The sequence below is a fragment of the Macrotis lagotis genome, chromosome 1 (assembly GCF_037893015.1).
Source record: "Macrotis lagotis isolate mMagLag1 chromosome 1, bilby.v1.9.chrom.fasta, whole genome shotgun sequence".
NCBI classification, from domain to species: domain Eukaryota; kingdom Metazoa; phylum Chordata; class Mammalia; order Peramelemorphia; family Peramelidae; genus Macrotis; species Macrotis lagotis.
The window spans coordinates 128,905,995-128,927,348 of NC_133658.1; the positions used below are offsets into that span (position 1 = coordinate 128,905,995).

The following is a 21,354-nucleotide window of genomic DNA, read 5'->3' on the forward strand; positions in this document are numbered from 1 at the left end:
ACCCCCACTTCCCCATCCCTCTACTACACACACACACACACACACACACACACACACACACACACACACACACACACACTCCAGCTTCTTACATAATGATTGTATTTGTCCTTCAGTTGTTTCAGTCATAAATCCCCATTTGAGATTTTCCTAGCAAAGATTTGATTTTCCAATTCCTTCTCCAGCTCATTTTATGAATGAAGAAATTGAGACAAATGGGGTTAAATGATTAGCATATGATCACACAGCTAGTAAGGCTGAACTCAGGTCCTCCTGACACCAGGTCCATAGGATTTTATAAGAAATGCGATTAGATTGGGAAGATGATTATTAGTACAAAAACTGGACCTCTTTCTGTTCATCATTCTTTACATAAAAGTGTGCAAGTATACCCCAAGATCACATAGGGCATTGTGGGAGAAAGCCCTGAAATGGATTCAAGGGTCTAACCCTGACCTTGATACTTATTCTGCTCCTTAAGCCCTTCTGGGCATTGGAAGCAGATCTGGTCATGATATTGATACCTGGGGGACAAGCAGGAAGCAAGAGGAGAATTTCAGAATCACTTAGCCCAATTCCCTCATTTTACAGATGTGGAATCTGAGCTGTTTGAAGTAGCCTCCTCAGAGACATAGGTAATAAGGAGCCAGGATTTGAAATTGAATACTTTTGAACCTTTCTACTCTACTACCCTCAATATTAGTTTTCTAACTGGCAGTAGTATTACAAATGAGACCCTGGGTTTATGCCCAAAGGGCAACAAAAATGTACATACCCTTTGACCCAGCAATACTACTGTTGGGTCTATACCCTGAAGAGATTATGAAAAACGGTAAAAACATCACTTGTACAAAAATATTCATAGCAGCCCTGTTTGTGGTAGCAACAAAATTGGAAAATAAGTTGGGGAATGGCTTAACAAACTGCGGTATATGTATGTCATGGAAAACTATTGTTTTATTAGAAACCAGGAGGGATAGGAATTCAGGGAAGCCTGGAAGGATCTGCATGAACTGATGTTGAATGAGATGAGCAGAACCAGAAAAACACTGTACATCACAACAGCAACATGGGGGTTATGATCAACCTTGATGGACTTGCTCATTCCTTCAGTGTAACAACCAGGAACAATTTTGGGCTATTTTCAATGGAGAATAACATCTGTATCCAGAGAAAGAATTGTGAACTTTGAACAAAGATCAAAGACTATTACCATCAAATTAGAAAAAAATTATATTATTATGTAATTTTACTATTTCATACTTTATTTTTCTTGCTTAAGGATATGATTTCTCTGTCATCACATTCAATTGAGATCAATGTATAACATGGAACCAATGTAAAGACTAACAGAATGCCTTCTTTGGTGGGGAGGGAAGCAAGAATGGGGGTAATTTGTATAACTCAAAATAAGTAAAAATCTTTCTTAAAAAAATGAGACCCTGGGACACTCTACCTTCTCATATCTTCTTCCTGGTTTCCCTAAGTCCCAGTTAAAAATCTCACATTCTCTAAGTAGCCTTCATTAATTCCCTCTTTATCCACGTTCCTTTCCTCTGTTGACTGTGTCCAGTTTCTACCTTACTTAGAACATCTGGACATAGTTGCTTGCATATGGTTCCCCCCCGCCCAATAGAATGTGAGCTTCCTGAGAACAAGAATTGCCTTTTTGCCTTTCTTTGTTTTCCCATGCCTAGCACAGCTCATATCACATTGTTACTGTGTAATAAATGTTGAGTGACTGATAACTTATGCTTCACAGAAATTTTTATTTTCCCTTTTATATACAAAAGACTAATACTCTGGGATGGTGCTTCAGTCCATCACAATTTTTTAAAGCCTTGTTTTATTTTTGAACTGGCTGGTATTTTTACATCAAAAATATGGACCCATTAAAAAAAAAGACTTGTCATCTGACCACACTGAGCAATTGTCACTAGAACCATAGAATAATGACTTCAGCTTTAGTAGCCCCTCGCGGGGTATGCTCAGGCCTAATCTATGGGCCCATGGGTCTCGCCCCATACTGGGGAAATCAGGGCATCCACTGGGATGACCATCATGGCTGTGTAGTTTGATGGTGGCATAGTCCTTAGAACTTGTAGAGGACCACAGGTGAGTGGGACTCTGACCATGATGGTTGAATAGACCCTATTGATAGAAGGAGCCTGCTCTCTATGCCTAGATCAGTTCCCCATCCTAACAAGAAGAGTAAGTAGTTACTTTCTAATCATACAGTGTTCCAGGAAGATAAGCGGTTATGTAGTTAGGATGCACTTGATTTGCCAGAACATACAGCATGACCTGGGAATAAGGGAAGTACTCAATGTTCTCAGGCAATTAGACAAAGAGGGACCTAAGTAGACTCTCTTTTCCATCACTTCGGAGTCCCATCTCTTCATTTATCAGACAGCCTTCAGTCACATAACTCTTTCCTCACTCTACTGTGGGGTCAGTGGGGTCCACAACAGGAGCTGACTCCTTGACTACCACTGGGTTATATATTGCCACCTGAATTACAGACAAGTTGACCTCTACCCATGACCAGATTTTCTGCTGCCATTCTGGTTTAGCAGCTGACATCAACTAGGCTTCCACAGCATCGAATTGAATGAACCTCCCCTGGTCCACATAGCTGCTAACCTCTTCAAGGAGATGTGTTGTCATTACTGAGAGGATTTCATGACTGGGTTCATCATTGCTGGCTGGGGAGCTATTGCGGTGGGGGGGGGAGGCAGGTATACTCAGTACGTATGGGAAGTTGATGGCTTGGCAGCCTTTTTTTCCATAGGGAGTTCAGGGAGCTCCTACATCTATGGCTATGTTGATACCTCCTATCAAGAGGGTATGAATGAAAAGCAATCTTTTCAATTCACTGACAGTGCTTTCTCTTTGGCCATGGAGACAGCTCAAGTGGTGGAATAATACAGTTGGCAGCAATTACTGAGAAAGGAGTGGAATGGCAGGCCCTTATGGGAGGCCAGCTTCTTCGATTCCCTGTTAATATCTATCCCTCAGTTTGAGATCTACTGCCTCCTCCCTGTCCTCTCTGCACTGAACCCTCTTCCCAAGTCATAAGCCATTCTCCAAAATACCCAAGATTCAATAAACTGTGGGTCAAGGGGAAAAAAAATAAAAAAAAATAAAAAAAATTAAAGACTTGTATTAGCCCACTCTTAAAAATTAAGTGTTAATCCGTTAACTCCTCAATAAAATAAATGTGTAAGGGGCAGCTAGATGGCACAGTGGAAAGAGTAACGGCCCTGGAGTCAGGAGTACCTGAGTTCAAAATCAGCCTCAGACACTTAGTAATTACCTAGCTGTGTGGCCTTGGGCAAGCCAAGGCCTGTTTGCCTTGCAAAAGCCTAAAAATAAATAGATAGATGAAAATAAATAAATGAATAAATAGATAGATAGATAAGTAGATAAATGTGTACTACACAGGGGTTTTAATAAAACTTTCATCATTTATACAGGAAAAATCCAAATAAGACTAAATGGTCTTGAATATCATCCTAGGGATTTGGTTACAATGTTTTTGAAGTTGCTAGAGAACTTCTTTACAAGGCATTTCCCTAATAACATATGTACTCTAAGGAACAGGAAATATCCATGTATCTTTAAGATAGAAAGACCTCTACTTGGTGTAGAAACAGAGAACCTGGGTTCAGATCCTGATTTTGTCTCTCTGTACTTGGGTGATCTCAGATGAGTGACTTAACCTCTCTGGGCTTCAATTTCATCATCTCTAAAATGAGGGGATAGGAATAGATGGACTCTAAGGTACCATCCATACTAAATCAATAAACTATAAAAAACCAAATAATTCCAATAGTAAATGTATTTTATTGACAATTTGAAAGCAGAGAGAATGGGAAATATTCAGAATAAGAAAGATGGAAAACAGAAACTTTTAAAAATTATTTTTCAGTAATATTAAGATTTGAAAAGTTTTGGAGAACACATCTTGACTGCTGGTTCTTCAGTGATTTCCTTACACAACTGTTGTCTGTCCACAAAGGGAGATGTTCAGAAGCCAGATAATGCCAGCCTGGAAGCATGAGCCACTATAGAAAAGGAAGCTCTGCCCTGTATAGAAAGAAATGATTAAGCCAAATCAGTGTTTCTAACAGGACCATTTTTTTTTCTGGGTATCACATAATATGCTAAGGTTTCCATTTCTCCGAACTCCATTAAAAAGTATAAATGTGAACATTTTGAGTTCAATTCAGTTGTCTGGAAGTGTACCATAAGAACCACAAGGAGCCCAGACTTAAAGGGATTCCACCTCAGGGAACTGGCCTGGGGCAGGATATGTTTGCTCCTGAGAAGGAAGAATCCCATGCTTACTCTTCTTAGTGATTGCAGACACTTCCCTTTAGTCCAAAGGGGGCAGTGCTAGAGGGATTTCTGATGCCAACTTCCTATTGTCTCCTTTAACCACACTCTCCTCCTTTATACTACCCTCTGTGCCCATCTGAGACCATGTCATCCAGTATTTCTTTTCTTTACTTCCCTTCTCTCACTGGACAGATTCCTCTAATCCCCCCAATTGAATTTGCTTCAGGATCAATTTCCTCTATGATTCTAGCTTTATTATATTGGAGATCATTTGTTTTTATTTAGACATTTTCTGAACACCCATTAATTAGTTGGAAGAATCATAGATAAAAATATACATTATTAGTCAAATTAGGAGACAATATGATTCATTCTTTTACTCAAACAAGCAAATATATAGCATTGGCTTGTCTCATGAGGCAGAAGAATGCATTAGGTGAATTAACTTGTTCAATCAATCATTCAGTATTGACTGATTTTTCATCCCCACCTCAAACTTAGACACAATTTTGTTCATGCTCATTTTCTTCCCATTGCTTCTGAGAACAAGATAACCCTAGTTCTGACTGAGTTTTGCTTTTCCCCTGTGCTCTTGATCCAATCCCCTCTTTTTTCCCCATTTGCCACAGGACTTCACTTTTTCAATCAATCATCATCAATCATCATGATGTCGTTTTCTTTCCTCCCTCCAGTAACTAGGGTACTTTTTGTACAAGTCATTTTAAAAGGCTCTTAATTTGTCTCCCTATGTCTTGTCTTTCTACCCTCTTATCTAGTTCATCTATCACCTAACCACCAGAGGAGGTCTACTTAAATCATCCAACTCTCCAAATTTTATAGCTCCCCATTGACTTTTTTTTTAGTTTTTTTTCAAGGCAATAGAGCTTAAGTGGCTTGCCCAAGGCCACATAGCTAGATACTTATTAAGTATCTGAGATTGGATTTGAACTCAGGTACTCCTGACTCCAGGGCTGGTGCTCTAGCCACTTTGTCACCTAGCCGGCCCCCCCCCCCGCCGCCCCCCACGCCATTGATTTTTTTTTTATTTTTTATTTTTCCCCCCATTGACTTTTGAATGAAATCCCAAATCACTCTGGTGTGTCACATCCTTATAGTTCCCCATAAGGTATCATTCTAGGGATGAGGAAGCAATGCCAGACCACAAAACCAGATACCCAACACTTGGCACAGTGCCTAGTATATAGTAGGCACTTAATAATTATATTGATTGATATATCTTTGTTCAACCTGAAGCAGAGATCATTACATAGTGCTATCAGTTTATTAGCCTACCTTTAAAAATTGAACGCTACTCTGTTAACTCCTCCAATGAGATAACTACAAAGGAAGCTCACCTTTAACACTCTTCACTGTTTAGTAAAAATCTGATTAAGATTGAACTGCTCTATCACAATACAAAGCTCACAAAAGGAGTTTAAGAATGTATGTTAAATAAATTAAAATCATCTATTCTATACTTAGTACTGAAACTAAGCAATTTATATTGATGATTGCAAAGACTGGTTATGGCATGGAATGGGACATCCATCAGGAGAGATACTCACCTTGAACTTCCTGTGCTTTGTATGTCCGAAGCCCCCTGCACAAGTTTTCAATAGGAGTTCCAAACTGGGTCAGGTCACTTAGTTCCTCAGGTTCAACTTCATAGCGCAGGCTTTTGGGAGAAGATCCAGCATGTACATTTGCCTAAAGAAACAGTCAAACAGAACAAATGAGCAACAAATTGAGATCATCATTCACTTTGGAGACAGGTAGACTTTTAAGATATAGTTAAAACAGTCTTTTGAGAACAGTTTTTATCTCTAAGTGTTTTCATCAATAAAAGAGAGGGAACAATTGAATGAAATGAGCATGGAACTAAAAAAAAACCCCTAGAAAATCAATCAATTCCCCCAACTAAACACTAAAGTAGACATTCTGAAAAAATCAAAGAAAAGATTAACAAAATTGAAAGCAAAAAAAATTAAACTGATAAATAAATCAATAAAATAGTTAACCTAAACTGATTTGAAAAGACAGGAAAACCAAATTGTTCATATCAAAAAAAAAAAATCTTAAGAATTCAGAACAGTTAAAATGGAAATAAAACAAACTATCAGAAACTATTTTGCCAATTTACATGTAAGCAAAACTGATAAGTTAGGTAAAATAGTTGAATACTTACAAAAATGTAAAATATCCAGATTAATAGAAGAGGAAATGGTTTAAATAAACTAAGAATGATCTCCCCAAGAGGAAAATAACCCTCCAATATCAGATGAATTTACAAGTGAATTCAATCAAATATTGTAAAAAAAAAACAATAAGCCAACAATAGTTGTGGGATGTGTAAATGAGAGACCATGGAATTTCTCAAACTGACAGGTTAAATAGTCACTGGTTAGGAATGACAAAGAACAGATTAAGAATAATGAAGAATATCATGTAACTTGGGGAAAGGGAGTCCCCCAGCTCTGGGATTCTGAATTACTCTGATCAATGGATATAGGAGCAGTACTAAGGGGAGAACGGTAATACCTAGGGTATAGGGAGATGCCTTTCACCAGATTATGAGAGTCCACTGCTACTGTAACAAATATCTGCTGGTTCTTCCTCTCCTAGAATCCCACCCAACATATTTACTGCACAGTTTCTTCCCCTGACCCATTTGGGAAGAAAATCAAAATCTTCCTCTTTGACCTCCACTCTAACTTTTCTACCTAGACTGCCTCACATTTACCATTTCCCTTTCATTATAAGAAATTGTCTTTTTTACCCTGTTTTCTTTTGACATTCTCTCAAGGTCCTGAAGGCCAGGCACAACATCTCTGTTCAGCCTATGCACGATGCAGGTTTTCTTGGCAAAGATCCTAGTTGCTGCAAAGCCCTGTGGAAAAGAAATGATAGATAGTGTGGACATTAGTTCCCAATGTTGTTTTCCCTTTCGGAAATCAATTCTACCTAAGTAGAAAGAGATCTATCTATGGACCAGGAAACTTGGGTTCCAAACTTGGTTATATTGGAAATGAGTAGATGGAGTACTGGCTTTACTGGATGACTTAGAGTCCAGAAGACTTCAGTTCAAATTCTGCCTCCATCTGACCTTGGGCATGTTAATTAACCTCTCAGTATCAGTTTTCCTAATCTGTGAAATGGAGGTAAGAAAAGCACTTACCTAATAGGATTGTTGTTGGCATCAAAGATAATTTATGTAAAGTGTTTTGAAAATCTTAAAGTGCTAAATAAATACTTAGTTATTTTCTACTACCTTGTATTTATTTATTTATTTACTACTCTCTGAACCTCAAATTTATCATTTGAAAAATGGGGGGGGGGGCGGCTAGGTGGCGTAGTGGATAAAGCACCGGCCTTGGAGTCAGGAGTACCTGGGTTCAAATCTGGTCTCAGACACTTAATAATTACCTAGCTGTGTGGCCTTGGGCAAGCCACTTAACCCCGTTTGCCTTGCAAAACAAAAAAAAACCTTAAAAAAAAAGAAAAATGAGGGGGGTGAATTAGATGATATCTTGGGTTTCATTGAGCTCTACATTCCCATGAAAAATATGAAATGCTTGTGAAATGGGGTTTCATTTACTTAACCCTTCCAATCCAATAAATATTAAGTCCTTGCTATGTGTTCAGCTCTATGCTCAGCATTTGAGATTCCCTGAGAGATTACATTCTAATATATAAATAATTTCCATTTCAGAGACATGCTAGTAAATGTTTAGTAACTGTTTCTCACATACGGAGTGTGTGTGGTATATATGTATGTATGTACATATGTGAGGTCATATACACACATCCATATTGTAAAAAAGCACACAGCTTATAAATTAAGTACATGTGTATTGCAATTGTCTGTATATGCACATATATATAAATGTATATACAAACAGGTGGGTCTATATGCATGTGTCTAGATTGTGCCTGTGCATGTACATAGTCTGCAAATGTGTGTATATATATATACACACACATATATATACACCTATATTCATACATAGACATGCATGTGTGCATATATGACACACATATAGAACACTTTCACATTTAATCTGCATTAACAATTTCACTAAGGTTAGATATTAAACAAAACAATGACTCTAGTCCTTATTTTTAGCATTAGCTGATTTCCGAGTCATAAATTCTTAGGCTGAATAGTTAACAATTGGCTCTCATTAGCCGACTCCAGCATGTCACTGATTGTATTTATCTTTAGAAAATACCTTAGGATCATAGTTATAGAATTAAAAACAGGAAGAGACCTCAGGTGCCATCTAGTTCACTTTCCTAATTTACAAAAGATGAGTAAAATCCCTAAGGGATTATATGATTTTTCATTATCAAGAATTATGTATGTAAAATACTTTGCAAATGGTAAAGTGCCATGTCAATGTTAGCTATTATCATTATCATTATTATTCTAAAGCTGTAGTTGACCTTAAAGCTCATCTAAATCTAATACCTCAGATTTTATTTCTCTTTGCTTATGAATGAAAAAATTGAGGTCAAATACTAGGAAGAGAACTTGTCCAAAGTCACATAGGGAATAAGGAGCAGAGCGTCAGAATTCAAACTCAGTTATCTGACTCCAATTCTGATGCTCTTCCTACTGGTCAGATGGGGGAAAAAACAGTCTTAGAGAGGTTTACTTGACCAAGGCCATACAAACACCTTGGAGAATAACCAGGTTTTTCATTTTAAAAGGAAATAGTTCCACTATTCCTTAGGATCCATGGATGCTTCATTCTTAATCATTGGAAGAGAAAAGTCGATAAATCATAAGCTCTTCCCCTCCCCCACCCCTTTTTTGACAGTCTAAATCTTTCATTGTGACCTAGAATCTCAAAGCTTCCATTTATTTCCTATATCAGATGATTAGTTATAATGTAGGAAAATCATTTACCTTTCTGATCCTTATGGTAGTATTTTGCAGTGTGAACACTCAGGTTTGAGGGAAGTTAGTTTCCCTCCCTGGGTTTGTTTCCTCCATGATATAATGTGATTTGAAAAAAATGACCTCATGGGTTCCTTCTTTTCATTGACTCTAAAACTGGAGTAATAATAATACTTGTACCACTGCCTCATGATACTACTCAGGGTAGTGCTTTGTAAATCCTCAAGGACTGGAGAAATGGGAGTTATTAAGAAGCAGAACCTTCTTCCTGAGAATCTGCTAGCAACTTACAGTGTTGTAGTCCCAGATGGAGTTCCAAGATCCATCCCATCCATTGTCATTATCAACATTGGCCACATTGTGTTCATTGTTGATGCTCACTCTCTGTGAACCACCTCCACTAGTGTTGTCATCATTGCTGATGTTGATCTGAGATTGCAAGAGAAATTCAGAATGTACATCACCATTGTTCCTTAAATGAAATGCCCATTTTATTTTTTATAACTTGATAAACACTAAGAAATGTGATCATTTCAAAATATATATAAGAAAAACAGAAAAATGGATTATATATGAAACTGTGAGATATTATGTGCAGTTTTTTAAAGTGTATATTAAAATTTAACATATTAATAACAATACTGAACTGCTCTTGGATACTATTTCTTAGGAGAAAATTAAACCAAAAAATGTTTTAGAATAAGTAGACTCACTGTGTCAGCAGAGGTGGAATCCCAAAGGAATCCAAGGAGTCCAATAAACACAATCTGAAATGACCAAGAAAAATAGAGAATGTGAATCTTTTGTCTCTATAACTACCTCTCTGTCCCTGTATGTCTCCTTACCTTTTCTGTCTCTCCCTAGGTCTGTCTGGCTGTCTGTCTCTGTCTCTCTGTGTCTGTATTGGGTCTGGGTCTGGGTCTCTCTGTTTCTCTGTCCCTCTATCTCCATATCTCCATCTCCTCCATCTCTGTCTGTTTCTCTCTCTCTCTCTCTCTCTCTCTCTCTCTCTCTCTCTCTCTCTCTCTCTCTCTCTCTCTCTCTCACTATATATCTACCTATGTTACTCTCAGTCTGTGTCACTCTTAGTCTGACTTTTATCTCTATAGGGATCTACTCCTTTGTAAAGCATCAATATAAACTAGGTTGAATTGATTCGAATCAATTTGAACTGGTTTGATCTGAATTGAGGCAGTTTGAACTAAGAATCCATAATTTCCCCCCAGTAAGTGTTTTTGAAGTTTATATCCTTTAATAAATTAATTGTCTTAATGAGTTTCAAGGGTAAAAAAATTCTTTCCTTCCTTTGTGACTAGCTTAGTGATTAGATTTATTGCTCTTAGCTAGACAAATTCTAAGTAAATATCCATCTCTAGTAAGTAGTCTATTATGTTTGCCAGTATTTGTGAGAGTTTTTGCTTGCCTAGCTTTATACATCTTCAAGACTGATCACCAACATCATAATCTAGTGGAAAATGCAATATTGTTATAGAAACTCATGCCTATGTACAAATATTATCTATATGTATCCATATCTCTATAAATATTGGAAAGTAATTTGGGGAGTCCCAAGGGAAAGACCAAAGATGAAACATGCTATCCATCTCCTACCAGATAAATGATCAATTTAAAATACAAAGTGTGATATGCATTTTTGGTATGGCCAATGTAGTCATTTGTTTAGCTGAATTATGTATATTTATTATAAAGGTTTATTTTTCATTTTTTATTTTTGTTAAATAAAGAGGAAATTGGAAGATAAATAAATACTTGTACAAATCAATATTTCTAAGGTTGTTTTTTTTAAGGCAGCATGGGATAATGAGTAGAGGGTCATCCTTAGAGTAAAGAAGACCAGGACTCAAGTTCTGCCTCTGAAATACAGTGGCTATGTGACCCTAGAATTCCGATCATCATTATATCTAGCATGTAGATAGAACTTGAGGTCTGCAAGACACTTTACATACATTATCTCATTTGATACAACCATCCTCCATGAGAGCAACAATTAGAAAGAGTGAGATGGAATATTGGATTACAATCAAGAAGGAAGACATGAGCCTCAATCACCATGGCAGAGCCAGGAGGCAAAGTTGATGCCAGATTCAATGCTCTTTCTAGTGAACCATAGCTACCTTTGATGACATGATCTGGGCATTTGGATGCTGGATATGACTGCTTTTCTTTTGTAGCCCAATTCTATTCAGCCCAACAAACTTCAAATAAATGACTATATATAGAATTTTGTCCTAGGCACAGGGAGAAACATGAAGCTTAGATAAGATACAGTCTCTATACCTAAGGAGCTTACATTTCATAAAGAGAAAAAATAGAAGCATTTCTTTCTCCTAATACACATAAGATGCATTACAGAGGTATCAAAACAAGTCATCCATGAACTCACAAAGGAAAAGGTCAATAGCAGCTGGATTTGAGGAAGGGAATCAGGGAGTCTTCCTGGAGAAGGTGACATTTGGAATTGGGCTTTAAAGGATTTGATAGGAATTCTTTATCAGAAGAAGGAAAAGTCATTCCATCTTACACAAAAACATAGTCACTGAAAGCTCAGCAAACTGAAATATTTCTCTCCATTCTGGCTAGAGGGAATTATATTTCTGTACGTGTCAGGGAGAAATATGAGGGAAAAACTGCAAGCATCTTGTCTCCCATGCTAATTAAAAAATTTCTTAAAAGTTAACACTAATCTTGCCTAAATTTGGTATCTCAAATGCCTTCTTTCTGAATTCTGGTAGTGGTGTTTAATAAGTATGTTTAATAAGCTTTTATTGATTGATGGTTGGGGGCCATATAGAACCCCATTTCAAAGATGGGAATGTCGCAGAGATAGTCACTTTACACTTAGTTTGAAAATTCACTCGTATAATGAAGGGCTAAATGGTATTTATTCCCTTAGTCAAAGGAGAAAGTCAATGATGAGGAGACCTTTGGCCTCTGCCAAGTCACTCTTGGACCAATAATTATGAGTGGCATTAAATAAAGTACAGAAGTAAAGGGTGGTTATGTTAAGGACAGAAATAACTATTGAGAGATTCTTTGAATATAATTATAAGATCTTGATTCCCTTTGAAACAATTGCTTCATTCTAGATTAGACTAGAGCTGACTAATGGATAGAATGGGCCTGAAACTAGGAAGACCCACCTTTCTGAGTTCAAATCTGGCCTCAGACATTTACTAGCTCTGTGACCTTGGGTAAGTCACTTAACTGTTTGCCTCAGTTTCCTCATCTATTAAATGAGCTGGAAAAGGAAAGGGCAAACCATGACAGTATCTTTGCCAAGAAAACTTCAAATAAGATCATAAAGAGTTGGATATGTCTGAATAACAACACCACATTAGGCTATGAAGAATAGTAGTGGTTCTGGAATCAGAAGACCTGGGTTCAGTTGATGGTTTTGCCCATTTTATGCCTGTAGGACAAGGGTAGGCCTTATCCTCTCTGTGGCCCCCAATTTCCTTAATTATAAAATGAGTAACTATTAATCCTTAGAAGTGTCTAAGTCTCATCTCTGATCAGTTTCATCTTAGGGAAAACTAGAATTGGAGGAAAAAATGTTTCCTCAAATCCTATTACAGAGGAATATATGCTGGGCCAGTAGATATAAAACTGGATCTGGAATCAGAAAGGCTGGAGTGAAAATCCAGACTCAGACATTTACTTCCTCTTGAACAAGTCACTTAACCTCTGTTTGTCTCATTTTCCTTGGTAGTAAAATGGGGATAAATAACAGTACCTCCCTCTCAGGGCTATTGTGAGGATCAAATGAGAAAATTTTTTTTTGTAAAAGCACTTAGTATAATGACTGGCTTTGTAAGTGCTTATTCCTTCCCCCCTCTTCTGTTTTCTTCCCCAAAATAAACTCCTGTAAGATTGATATCATTCTCTATATGGTTTCAAGATTCAGAACTAGAAGAGACCATCTTTCATTTTTCAGAAGGGCAATGCCTAAGCCTGGTTTCCAACCCAGACCCACTGACTCTAAATCCAGAGTTCTTTCCCCTGTACAACCATCTTTCCATCTTCTGGCATTACAAATACAAAAGAAAGACCAGTCTACTTACCACCAGCTTCATTTTGTCCTTAGGAGCTGATAGAGCAGATTAGAAGAATCTCTTGGAGTCTGTGCAGGGGAATCATCTCAATATATATGTTCTAACTCTGTTATTCAAATGAGGTGTGGGTGAGCTGAGTCTGATATTAATCTTCTACCTTTCCCCTATCTACACTATGCCATGACGTACCAGGAAACTTTCTATGATATCTACTTAGCTAGTAAGACCCTTTGACCTGAATTTGATCTGACTCATCTGTTGAAGTTGAGGGACTGTTCACACCAATAAACCCAATATGTTTTATGATAACTTTGGGTTGGTTTGAAATTAGGGATGGGTTTCTGAGTTATTTTGTATGTTGACACTACACATATTTAAAATCAAACTAGGATCCCCAAAATCAAACAAGGTGGAAAGGGAGCAGCAATGCACAATCCAGGATACCAGATAGAAGCCCTCTTGGTCATGGTGTCCAGGACTTCAATTTTTCTGTGCAGCTGATATTAAAAATGAAGGAAATTTTGCCTTTGCACATTTTGTGCACAGAAGCTATGTCTCAATTCTTGTACTATGGGACCTTCTATGATTCTGATATTTTTCCCTTTAAGAGGAGGTCAGAAGAGAATTGGAACTGAAGAGGGTAGCTCATAACTCATCAAGAGGTGGCAGGAAAGGTGTCTTTTCATGATAGACAATGGTTCTGAATCTCAGGGATTAGAAGAGTAGGAGATAAGATTATAATCTTAGAGCTAGAAGAGACCTTAGAAATCACCTGGGTCATGGTTTCATTGACAGATAAGAAGATTGGGACATAAGGAAATTAAATGATGTGTCCAAGGTTAACCAAGCACTAAGAAGAGGACTTGGTTGAACATGGTTCCTTTGACTCTAAATTCAAAATGTCTTCCACTACACATTGGGTTGTACCCAAAGGGGTAAAGTATAGAGAAACATAAAACCTTTTGTTGTTGTTTAGTTGATTTTCAGTTGTGTCTGGCTCTTTGTGATCTTATTTGGGGATTTCCTTAACAAAAATACTGGAGTGGTTTGCCATTTCCTTCTCAAGCTCATTTTACAAATGAGGAAACTGAGGCAAACTAGATTAAGTGACTTGCTAGGTTCACACAACTTTTAAGTATCTGAGGTCAGATTTGAACTTAGAAAAATAGGTCTTCCTGACTCCAGGTCCAGGGATTTATCCACTTTGCTGCCCCAACTTGTTAATTAAATTGGCCTAAAAGTGTCCTTTAATTATGCCTTATTAGAATGCCACTGTGGGGGATGTTATAATATTTCTCTGGACCTCAATTTCTTTATCTATAAAGTGAAGGATCAGACCAGCACCAGAAGAGATGTTTCTCAACCTTCATGACATGGGTCCCTTTGGCTGTCCAGTGAACCCTATGGATGGACACTTTTTCATAACAATGTGTATAAATGTACATAATAATACATATGAATACAAAGGAAGCAAATTATATAGAGAAAAGATGCAATTTTTCCCATCCAAGTTTATAGACCACCACCACCCCAGTCTGTGGAATCAAGGTTAAGAACCTTTACATTCTCTAAGGTTTCTTTCCTGCTATAAATATTTCTTTTGGTTTTATGTGTCTGTGACTTCTTTTTTGGTGGGACTTTCATAGGATCATAAGTCTAAAAAGAAGAGATTCATCTAGAAAAGATCTATTTGACTCACTAACATTCTGTGACCCTGAGAGGTCACTTCACATTTCTGAATCAAGAAAATAATGATGGTAAGGTTTCAACTGCCTCCCTCTCTCACACAGGTCATCTTTTTAATTTTCTTTTATTCAATTCTCTCTTCTCCCAAATCACTACCTGTTTGTCCTATACAATTTTTAAGTTGAGGGACAGGATCAATATTGTCTTTTTTGTCCAGTATGTGTGTATATATATATATATATATATATATATAATATATATATATATGAAATCATTCAGCTCCATAAGCCTAAGAATGTTGGGACTGGCAGCCAGAGCTTCCAAATGGACTTAGGTAGCCTCTTCACATGTAACTTCTCTTCTCAGGGTAGCTGGGATGTGATATTCTTTCCCTTTCTCAATCCCTGCTCCCCTCCCACATACACACCTTCCACACCCTGGAACTCCTCCCAATAAATTAATATATTAGTTGATTATTTCAGTTATTTGTTTAAGATATCTATCACCTAACTCTGAGTAGCTACTTCACCTTTCCTCTTGCTTGATTTATCTCTTCTTTTTCCTTTTTAGTATTTTTTTTATTTTTGTACGATGTTTTTATATACATAATTATTTTTTATATACATAATTTTTATATACATAATTATGTACATAATACCCCCCCAAAAAATATAGACACTCATGAGAAATAAAGTAAAAGAAAAATAAAAAAACTGTGCTTCAGTCTGTGTTCCAACACCCCCAGCTCTGTCTCAGGTGGATCACATTCTTTATAATTCCATCACAAAAGCTACTTCCATATGCCATAATGCCATTGCTGATCACAATTCCCTCCATTCATACCTCCTCACTACTATATACTATATTTTCTCTCTCCTTCCCCTCTGTCCCTCTTCTAAAATGTGCTATAGGGTAGCTGAGTGGCGCAGCAGCCCTGGGGCCAAGAGGCCTCGAGCCCACATACCACCCCTAAGGCCCAGTAACCACTTGGCCCCATGGTCCGAGACAGGCCACCTAATCCCAGCCCCTTGCAAGAAGTAGAAAAGAAAATGTGTTATATCTGACCACTCTCCCCCATGATCCACCCTCTCCTCCATCACCCACATACCCCCACTTCCCCTTTTCCCCTTCTCTCCTTTTTACTCCAGATGTCTATACCTCATTGAGTGTATATGCCCACTTTTGACATGTGAGGAAACTGAAGTCTCAGAAAAGTGGTGGCTAGCCATGGTTACCCTGAGAGTAAGCCTTGGTCTCCTGGCTCCCAGTCTCCTATACCATGCTGGTTCATTGGAAGAAATTAAATGTGTCTCAAAGTTAAGACTGAGAATCAGTAACTTCAAAAGATAGATAATGCTTACTACCTGAGGAATCTTGAGTAGGTTATGTCCCCTCTCTCAACCTCAGTTTTGTCATCTACAAAATGAAGTGTTTTAATGAAGAAGTTGAAATCCTCCCTATGGACCCTTCTAGCTTTTATTTGTGGGCTATGTGTAAGAGAAATTTTACCCATTTTGATCCAAATTCAGAAACAGCCCTAGCCATTTCTTAGTGACTCACTCTCAGTCAAGATGCATAGAACAATGGCCCTGGGATTTTGAGTTCTGTGTTTGAATCTCATCTCTGAACCTAACTGTCCATGTGAACATGGGCATCAGGGGACAATAATCCCTATACCTGAATGAAAATTTTGCAAACTTTTAGACCCTAAACATTTGCTATTGCTATTCTGCTCTAATTAAAGCTGTAAAATTATTCAATTCAATAAATATCAATTAACAGATCACTTCCATGGGGAGGGGGGAGGAAAGGGAGAATGGTAGAAAAATAGGGAACTCAAAAGCTTGCTAAAGGTTGAATGTTGAAAACTATCTTTGCATGTTATTGGAAATAAATTATGAATAAGTAAAAATCAAATAAATGAATGATGATAAAGCTCTTACTATGTACAGAATGTTGTCCCTATGGTTTTCCTATAGTGGATTATAAATATGAAAGGTTATTAATATAGAGGGCTAAGTTACTTCTAAGCTGTTTAGTCACTTGTTCCTTCACTCTTTTCATCAAAGTGAATGTAAAGAACTTGACCCTGGGAGTGATACAAAATGAGGATAAAGCTTAGTTCCTCACTTCCTGGGGTTTAATGTACCACCACAAAACACAACACTAACTGTGATGAAGGAGAACACCTTGAACAATCTTCTTTGGACATAACTTTAATGAACTGCACCTTTTTGTTGAGATTTTGTAGTTTGGTCTAGACCTTTGATTTCACTAAAGAAAAGAGTTTTATATGAAAAAAATTCATAAAGAGAGCTAGATGAAGTAGTGAATAGCATGTTAGACTTTGAAATCAAGAAGAAGATCATAGTCAAAAACTCTGCCTCAGATTCTAGCTGTGGGAGCCTCAGCAAGTCATTTCACTTCTCTGTGACTCAGTTTCCTCATCTGTAAAAAGGATTGGGGGAAGAGGAATAGACTTGATAACTTCTAAAGTCTCTTCAGATTGTAAGTTTATCCCATGAACTCCTCTACCAATGAGGATCAGCAATTATTTCAAATTTTATATTTAACCTAGGTATGCCTTTCCATCCTTATTATATGTTAATTAGTATCTATTATTTAGTAGCTATTAGTATCTATTGGTATCTATTATACTCCCCTGCATACATCCTATGGACTTTCCTTCTTTCTGCTTCTCACATGCAAAATTACATAGCTAATCTCTATGCCTTTTAGTTGGCTGGTGTCCATGCTTTCCTTTTCTCATCACCTCTGGGAATCCATCAATTAGTTCAAAATTCAACTCAAGCATCACATGAAGATTTTTTTGATTCCCTTAGCTTCCAGATCCTCCCTCAAAAGTATTTGGAATTAATGTATTCTCCTTAAAGAAAGGGATTGTTTCATTTATCTTTGCTTTCTCAGACCTGACATAACACTGAGGTTTGGGGGAGATGGTGAAAGAGTAGATAAGGACCAGCAGTTGCATCAGTGTGGGGAACTTTTGACATGGAAGCCCCAAGTAGCAACAAAGATCAATAACTCATCTGCAACTTAGAATCTTAGAGAGTTTTCTGTGGAACCGAGAAGTTCTTACTTACCCAGGGTCACAGATAATTTGTGTCAAAGGCAGAACTTGAACCTGGATTTTCCTTTCTCCAAACCTAGCCCTTTATCCACAGTACCACATGGTCTTCCTATCTTATCCATAGAACATGATAGGTGCTAAATAAATGTTTGTTGTCACTTTAAATGCATTCTTTCATTTGATATCCATAACAATCTTATGGATATCCCATAGTCCTCATCATACTTATTTTATAGATGAAGAAACTGAAATGCAGGGAAATTTTGTCTTTCCCCAAAAAAACAAATTAGTGAACGGCAGTGATAAAAATTTGTATACGGTCTCTCATAAGTCCTAAAAAGAGTATTCTTACTACTGTGCTATACTTTGTTTGGCCTAAATTTTCCTAACCATTATATGAGGGAGTTAGCCTAGATGACCTCTAACATCCCTTCCTACTCATATATTTTTATAGCTATGAGTATGGGATCAATGAACTCTAGAATGAGATCAATAAGATGGTTAGTGGAAAAGTAGAGTAGGGAGATAGTATTGATGGAAGTTTTTATTAAAATAAGAAAGATGTATAAAAAATATATGGTGACTCAAAATCTGAAAGGCTGGCTACCAAACAAACATGTATAATAATGGCAAGGTTAGGACCAAAGGGTGGTTAGGTGGCACAGTGGATAGAGCACCAGCCCTGGAGTCAGGAGTACCTGAGTTCAAATCCAGCCTCAGACACTTAATAATTACCTAGCTGTGTGGCCTTGGGCAAGCCACTTAACCCCATTGCCTTGCAAAAAAAAAACCCTAAAAAAAAAGATTAGAACCAAAGACTTGAAGTAAAGGTCAGTACTGTACTTTCTGCTCATCTGTTTTTAGTGATAGTGGTCTTCCCTTCCCATTTCCCCTAACTTGCATTAGAGGCCAAATGGAGATCAGGAATTTAAAGTAGAAGAATTGAGGGCTTAGGGTATTAGATCCAAATCCTTATGTGGTTTGCTGAAAGCCAGGTCCTAAAAATGAATTGAAAGGGCTAACAGTTAGCAATCAGGAATTAAAAAGTAGTTGTAAAAATCTTCTAATCCTAAATCAGATAGAGACAGGGATATTGATCCTGATGAGTGAGAGGTATCAAATTCAAAAATAAACTAAATGTCTACAGGTTCCTGGAGGGAGCTCACAGACTCAAAATTCACAAATTTTTTCGTTTTATAAACAAAACAGCTGCGATCCACCCAAGTCTAATAACCAAATTTGTAAATCAATGTTTTCATTCCTCAGTGAAAGAGATGAAGCTTAATTTTCTGGATTCTTTGTACAAGAGAGATAGCAGACCCCATTCCTGCTTTTGGGGGTAAGACAAAAGCATTAGCTGCAAATATTGGAGGAGGACATGTGTGCAAAGGAAATACCAAGCATAGATATAACATTACATTCCCAACAGTGATCATGAATCAGGAAAGCAATGTACAACAAAGATTATATGTCAAATAGCTGTGAGATAAGTAATATGATGAAATCACTAAAAGATGCTCTTAGCCTACAAAGTTCAAGTTTCCCTTAAACACATCTAGCCTGGCCATGCATAATAATCCCTATTTCTGTGTTCCTCCATACACATTCCTTAGGTATATCCAGGCCTCTTATTGAGTGTTTGTGTATTTGCAGGAAACTATTCCCAGAAATGCTAAATTGCTACCCTTCTTATAGCACTGTATCATTAAATTCCTTTACTTTGAGTTAGTTGTGTCCTTTGACTGAGTGATCTTTGTGCTCTTCAGTCTTGAATAGTCATGGACCCAGAGAATACCTTAAGATTGAAGTAACTCGTTTTAGGATGGGGCCATTCACTATGAATAGGGGTGTCCCCTTTGAGTGCTGTGTATATATTTAGACAAAAAAAAATAAATGAAGAGGCAAACAAACAGCTAGAAACTGGATTTACAGAATAATCAATATTCCAAAAAAGACAGGAGAGAATTGAATCTAAACTAAGATTTAGCCTAGGGGAAAAAAAACAGAAATATCTCTTTTTTATGCTGGAATGAAGTGTTCATTTTTGAGGTGGAAATTTGTGGATACAAGCTATGTTTTGAGGCCAAGAGGAAGGAAGATAAAAGAGAAAAAAAGAGAAGAAATGGTTTTAATATTTCCAGCAGAAAAAGGTATTATTAGCTAATAAAATATAGAATATAAAAATAAATCAAAGAAGCTTGGAGCCTGGGAGAGCAAATTAACTGAAATATAGAACTTCATAGAGGGGAACCTTGAAAACCTTCAGTAGAGAAGAGCCCCCTGATTTCCAAAGTAAACTGTTCCACTTTTATATAATCTCATTATGAGGATGCATCTTTCTTTTGGGGAAAAGTCAAATCAGAAAGCATTTATTAAGTATTACTATATTCTAGGTGCTGTATTAAGTGTTAGGAATACAAGGAAAGGTTTAAATTTTTTTTTCCTTTCAAGGAACTCACATACCATGATGGTGATGTGACTTTTGAATATGTTGGGTTTAAAGTGAAAAAGGAATATAGAATTGGAAAAGTCTAAGTCAGAGGTAGTTGTTGAAATGATCACAGTGGATTTTGGTGATAGAAGAGAGCCCAAAATTGAGATTTTGAGATCATTTGCTTTGGAATGGTGACTGAAGCCCTAAAAATGAACATGTTCTTAGAAAGAGAATATGGAGAGAATAGAGCATAAAGCTGAGGACTAAATCTCAGGAGGTAAATGGAAGAGATTCATAGTGTAGAAGGAAAAGAAGTTGGCAAAAGAATGAGAAAAAAAGAGCAGATCATAGGACAATGTGGGGTTACAGAAGATAAGGGTCAATAAGACCTTGAGATGGACATTACTTAGCAAATGCTGCAATGGTAAAATAGAGGAAAAAGAGGGCAGTTGGTGGTATAATGGATTGAGTGCTAGGCCTGGAGTCAGTAAGACCGAATTCAAATTTGGCCTCAGATACTTGCTGGTTTGTGAAACTGGGCACTTAAATCTAATTGCCTCAATTTCCTCATCTGTAAAATGATTTAGAGAAGGAAATGGTAAACTAGTATCTTTGCCAAGAAACCACTAAATGAGGTCACAAGGAGTTGAAAATAACTGAACATTAAGACAAGACATAGGATTTTTTATTTTGGTCAGATGTGGGGAAGGAATTCACTGGTGCATGAGTTTTAGTAGACTGGTCATGTGGATTCCAAGCTACATAGTATTAAGAAAAAAGGTTAAAAGCTATAGTAAACTCTGATCTCTGAAATATTACTAAATATAAC

The 21,354-nt window shown here is 37.2% G+C and overlaps 1 protein-coding gene and 1 pseudogene across 1 annotated transcript; one reads left to right on the plus strand and one right to left on the minus strand.

The window, feature by feature from the left end:
- Positions 1-1,952: 1,952 nt before the first annotated feature.
- Positions 1,953-3,023, plus strand: LOC141514968 (proteasome subunit beta type-6 pseudogene; annotated as a pseudogene).
- Positions 3,024-3,952: 929 nt separating this feature from the next.
- On the minus strand, positions 3,953-15,997 carry GKN1 (gastrokine 1). Its single transcript, XM_074226313.1, has 6 exons — positions 15,965-15,997; positions 9,955-10,008; positions 9,533-9,670; positions 7,118-7,228; positions 5,907-6,048; positions 3,953-4,089 (listed from the first exon to the last, which is right to left on the minus strand). The coding sequence occupies exons 1-6, from the start codon at positions 15,995-15,997 to the stop codon at positions 3,995-3,997; spliced, it is 573 nt and encodes a 190-aa protein (XP_074082414.1). The 3' UTR covers positions 3,953-3,994.
- Between the last annotated feature and the right edge of the window lie 5,357 nt (positions 15,998-21,354).

What these genes read in the sequence shown, in the direction of transcription:
- GKN1 (XM_074226313.1), bottom strand. Translation starts at nt 15,997, where the DNA reads ATGGGGCCAAGTGGTTACTGGGCCTTAGGGGTG. An exon ending in CCATCTGGGACTACAACACT is followed by an intron (nt 7,229 to 9,532) that starts GTAAGTTGCTAG and finishes TCTTTTCCACAG; the next exon opens with GGCTTTGCAGCAACTAGGAT. An exon ending in CAAAGCACAGGAAGTTCAAG is followed by an intron (nt 4,090 to 5,906) that starts GTGAGTATCTCT and finishes CTTTCTATACAG; the next exon opens with GGCAGAGCTTCCTTTTCTAT.